The 4,608-nt window shown below is 37.3% G+C and overlaps 1 gene segment (V, D, J or C); it reads left to right on the forward strand.

The window, feature by feature from the left end:
* The first annotated feature begins 2,038 nt into the window (after positions 1-2,038).
* LOC118842021 lies at positions 2,039-2,589 on the forward strand. The segment is given in 2 exon segments: positions 2,039-2,138; positions 2,222-2,589. Coding segments are annotated over 2 exon segments (414 nt in total).
* Positions 2,590-4,608: the final 2,019 nt, after the last annotated feature.

The following is a 4,608-nucleotide window of genomic DNA, read 5'->3' on the forward strand; positions in this document are numbered from 1 at the left end:
AAGCCAAGTTAAGTTTCTGCCACTTCAAGACCCTGATTTCCTTCCTCTTATTGTGAAATTTCAATGCTGCTCTTTAAAATCTTTTTTATTCTTAATTTATGGAATAAAACAACCATTTCCATAATATAGTGCAATAAAAAATCTAATTGCACATGAAATTGTTAATCTATTATGAATAGCTTGCTATTCCTTTTAAATAAGTTTACAGTTTTACAAAGTTGTATAAATACTTTTTTTTTTCTATTTCCTTCCACCCTAGAGATGGCTATCAGTCACAAATGTATAGATGTGAAATCATTCTATAAGAAATGGTATTTATCTGTTCTTTCTCTTTATGCAGACAGTGTGTTCCTTCATATAACTTTTGTAGTTAATTTGGGTATTTATAATAGTTAAAATGTTGTATTTTTATGGGAACACTGTCTTTGCCAGGCAGTTCTTAAAATTGTATTCCCTGGGGCTGCTTTTCTCCTAAGCTGAAACCTGAAATCAGAGACAACTCTCCTTCTATTTAAAACAGAACTAGCTATATTGCTTTTTTATATCAATCCAAGGGACATGGATCACCTAGATCTTGCCTGCGTGGCATAAGTTGCCTTCATCATATGAGCAAGGACCCCAAGTAATCTCAGGTTGATTAAAAGTACTCTTGTTAACTAAGGGAGTTAAAAGTACAAACATTTCTTAAAATTTGCATTATAAACAGTGAATGGGACACTGTCAAGTTTTGCCACCTTTACTGTCTATGAGTAGGACCCATAGACATTTAATGTCTGAAATGGGAAAAGTTTAAAAACCTAAGACTCTTTTACTAGCATATCTGAAACAATGATTTGTGGACTCTGCACTTCAACAGTACCAATCTAAGCTTTTCTCTTGTATAGTCATTGAACTCTTTCACAAGCCTGTTTCATTATGTTACCTTTAACTTGGTAAATAATAGAGTAAGAAGCAACTACCTAAAATGAAATAACAATCACAGAGGAGAGAAAGCAAAGAGACATGGCTCAGACTCCCTGCTTTATGATGAAAACTCCATAGTTATAATGGTGATTAAGAGAGGGATTCGTGGCATTTTATCTGTATTTTTCCCCCACTGAGTAGAAAAAAATATGATGATCTCAGAAAGAACTCCAGATGTATATCTCTAAAAGGATAAGGACCCTGAAATTATAAATATCTCTTCTAAAAAAAAAGAACTGTGGAAATTAAAATGGCGACTTGTTCCTGAGTATACAATTAAATGTTCAGCAGGTGGCAGCAGAGCTATATATTCTGGATGATGAGAATAGCACTTGAAACATGAGGATCATTTCATAGAACTCTCAGCCATACTTTTACAATAAATCAGACTAATAGGTCAGTGTCACGGAGAACAATAGTTTCTGTGTCCTGTCAAACAGGAGATGTCTTTCTGAGAGGCAAGGTATTTGTTGTAGATTTGTAATTTTCTTATTGTGAACTGTGAATTTCATAACTCAATTTCTCCACCTAAAGGAGTGAAACAAGGATCATGAGCTATTCCTAGAAAGGCAGTGGTGAGGATTAGTGGGACTGTGGGTGCATAATTTAGGTGAAATGTAATCCTAGGTAAAAGGAGACAAAAAATTGACTCAGGAAGCAGTAGATTGCCAAGGATCAGGACAGGACACACTCAGAAGAAAAAGATTCATAAAACAGATTCAATCTCTTAGTTAGTGGAAATGGAAGACTATATAGGAGCCTTGACAATGAGAAATGGGATTAAGATTGATAAGAAGTTTATTAGAAACATAGCACTACATGTGGTCCACTTGTTGAAGTGATGTGGGATGATCGACACTGAGTCAAAACCATCAGTTCTGGGAGTCTCAGAGTCATCGACATTCTCCAGTGCTTTGGAACCAGCTCTAGGAGAGTTTTCTCCCTGACATTCAAGACAGAGACTTTTCACTGGGAGGAAGAAGTTGTTCTACCTCTTTTTGAATAGAGCAAGATATGCAAATTGGGTCCCTCCCTATTGGGATGAAAAGCAGTCCCAAACCTGTACCTGTATCTCTGGGAGACAAGCTCAAGCTCTTTGTGACCTAGAGGACTAACCTTGGACTTCACCATGAAATTTAGACTGAACTGGATTTTCCTTCTGAGTATTTTCCAAGGTAGTTTTATGGAGAGATAGGGACAATATGAAATAGTGACTTAATGTGACTGTTGACTTTAATGCAATGTCTTTGTGTTGCAGGTGTCCAGTGTGATATACAGCTGGTGGAGTCTGGGGGAGATGTGAGACAGCCTGGGGGTTCTTTGAGTCTCTCCTGCAAAGGTTCTGGATTTGCTTTCAGCAGCTATGCCATGGGTTGGATCCGCCAGGCTCCAGGGAAGGGACTGGAATGGGTTGCAAGCATTAGCAGTAGTGGTAGTACTACATACTATGCAGACTCTGTGAAAGGTCGTTTCACCATCTCCAGAGATAATGGCAACAGCATGCTAAATCTACAGATGAATTCCCTTAATACTGGGGATTCAGCTTTGTATTACTGTGCAAAGGACACAGTGAGGCAAAGCAATGTGAGGCCAGACAGAAACTTCCCTTGCCAGGAGGGGAGGTAAAAGTGAGCTCAGAAAGGGGTTGAGCTCATGATGCATGGACTACAAGACACCCACATCCTGTAGCAGGTGTAGAGTGAATCTGAACCATTTCTTTTTATGTCATTTTTTCTGCTGTCCCAGGAGAAGCAACTTTTCCAGTAGTTAGCTATCATTTTCAATGGCTAACTCTCACCCCCACCCCCACACACAATTCAATCAGTAGTTATGTCCTTTCAATTTGACTGTCATCACAGATCTAGTATACTCTCCCTTTTCTCCTCACATATTGCAACAACCCTGAGGTACTCTCTTTTGTGCTCAGCCTGGAATATTATACAAGCTTCCTGGTTGTTCTCCAAGCCCTAGTACTCTCTTCACTCCAGTCCATACTAAACTCAGCTACCAAAATTGTCTTCATAAAGCACATGTCTGACTATTTTCCCCAAATTCCAGAGACTCTTTATTACCTCCATGATAAAATAGGCAATCCTATTTGGCTTTTAAGTTCTTCCATAGCATGGCTCCTTCCTATCTTATTCTACCTTATTCCCTTCCACATACTCACCAATCCAGTGACACTGACCTCCTTTCTGTTCCTTTCACAAGAGATTCCATCTCTCTACTTTATGTGTTTTTACTGGATGGAATTCTCCCCCTCATCCCTGCTTCCTGGCCCACTTGACTTCCTTGAAATCTCACCTAAATCTCCCCCTCTTCTACTTTCCCAATATTTTCTAATTCTAGTACCTTTGAACTGCATATATTTATAATTTATATGTATGTATATATACATATAGTTATTATTTTCATGTTGTCTCTCTGAATGAGACTGATCTCCTTAAAAAGTTATTAGTTTTTGCCTTTCTTTACATCCCTGGTACTTAGTATATAGCACTCTGCCAAGCACAAAATAAGTGCTTAATAAATAGATACTTGTTGAAAAATATAAAATAAAAAAGGAAAATAAAACAAAAAAATTGCAAGTAATCTTTGACCTATATATAGTTATTTCTCTGGAGATAGATGCCATATTTCATTATAAATCCTTTGGGAGTATCTTCTATCATCATATTACTGAGAATAGTTGATCATTGCACAATGTTGGTGTTACTTTGTACAACTCTCTTCTGGTTCTACTCACTTCACTTTACATCAGCACAAGTAAGTCTTTCAAGTTTTTCTCAAATCTTCTGGCTTTTCATTTTTATAGCAATATAACATTCCATCATAATCATATAATAGCTTGTTCATCCATTTCCCCAATTGATAGTCATCTCCTCAATTTCTAGTGCTTGGCCAACACAAAAGTATGCCCTTTGATCCCACAATACCACTGCTAGATCCATATCCAAAAGAGGATAAAAATGGGAAAAAGTCTTATTTGTAGAATTTAACTATATTCTATATAATGTATGGAATTTTAATTTTTTTCAAAAGATTATCAAGCAGTGAAAGAAAAAATTAAAACACAAATCCTGTGGCAGGGAAGGAAAAATACAGAATTTACACAGTTCAGATTATATGCATTATACAAGATTTCACAAACCTAATGGATGATCAGAAAATATTTAGTTTTTCCAAAAGGTTATATTGGAACTCATAACCCCCCATCCTTGCTTTCTCATCTTCACCCCCTGTCCCTCATAGAGTAAGAGCACTGACCTACCTCATTTCCTACTCAGTAGAAAAGAAAGAGAAAGTAGATAAATGCAGGGAAAAGATGCTCTACTTTTTGAAGACATAGTGATGGCAGACCAGCTCTGAGTAAGGAGAGTGGTGCCTCTACGTGGAAGTTCAGTCCAAAGTGCTCTACCTCTGACAATGGAGAAGACAAAATCATGCCCCTCAAGGATAATTGTGTCAATGTCCCAACCATATACAAGGAACCTATATTAGAAATAGCGTATACGATGTGTAGGGATACAATGGGAGATTTGTTCCTATCTCCTGTCCTTTTCATGCCTCATTTTCTCTAGCTGAAAGAGGGATATGAGAAAACATGATTGACCCTCGAGGTAAATAACAGGTGTATTCCAGACT

This window comes from Trichosurus vulpecula, chromosome 3 (genome assembly GCF_011100635.1).
Source record: "Trichosurus vulpecula isolate mTriVul1 chromosome 3, mTriVul1.pri, whole genome shotgun sequence".
In the NCBI taxonomy this organism is placed as follows: domain Eukaryota; kingdom Metazoa; phylum Chordata; class Mammalia; order Diprotodontia; family Phalangeridae; genus Trichosurus; species Trichosurus vulpecula.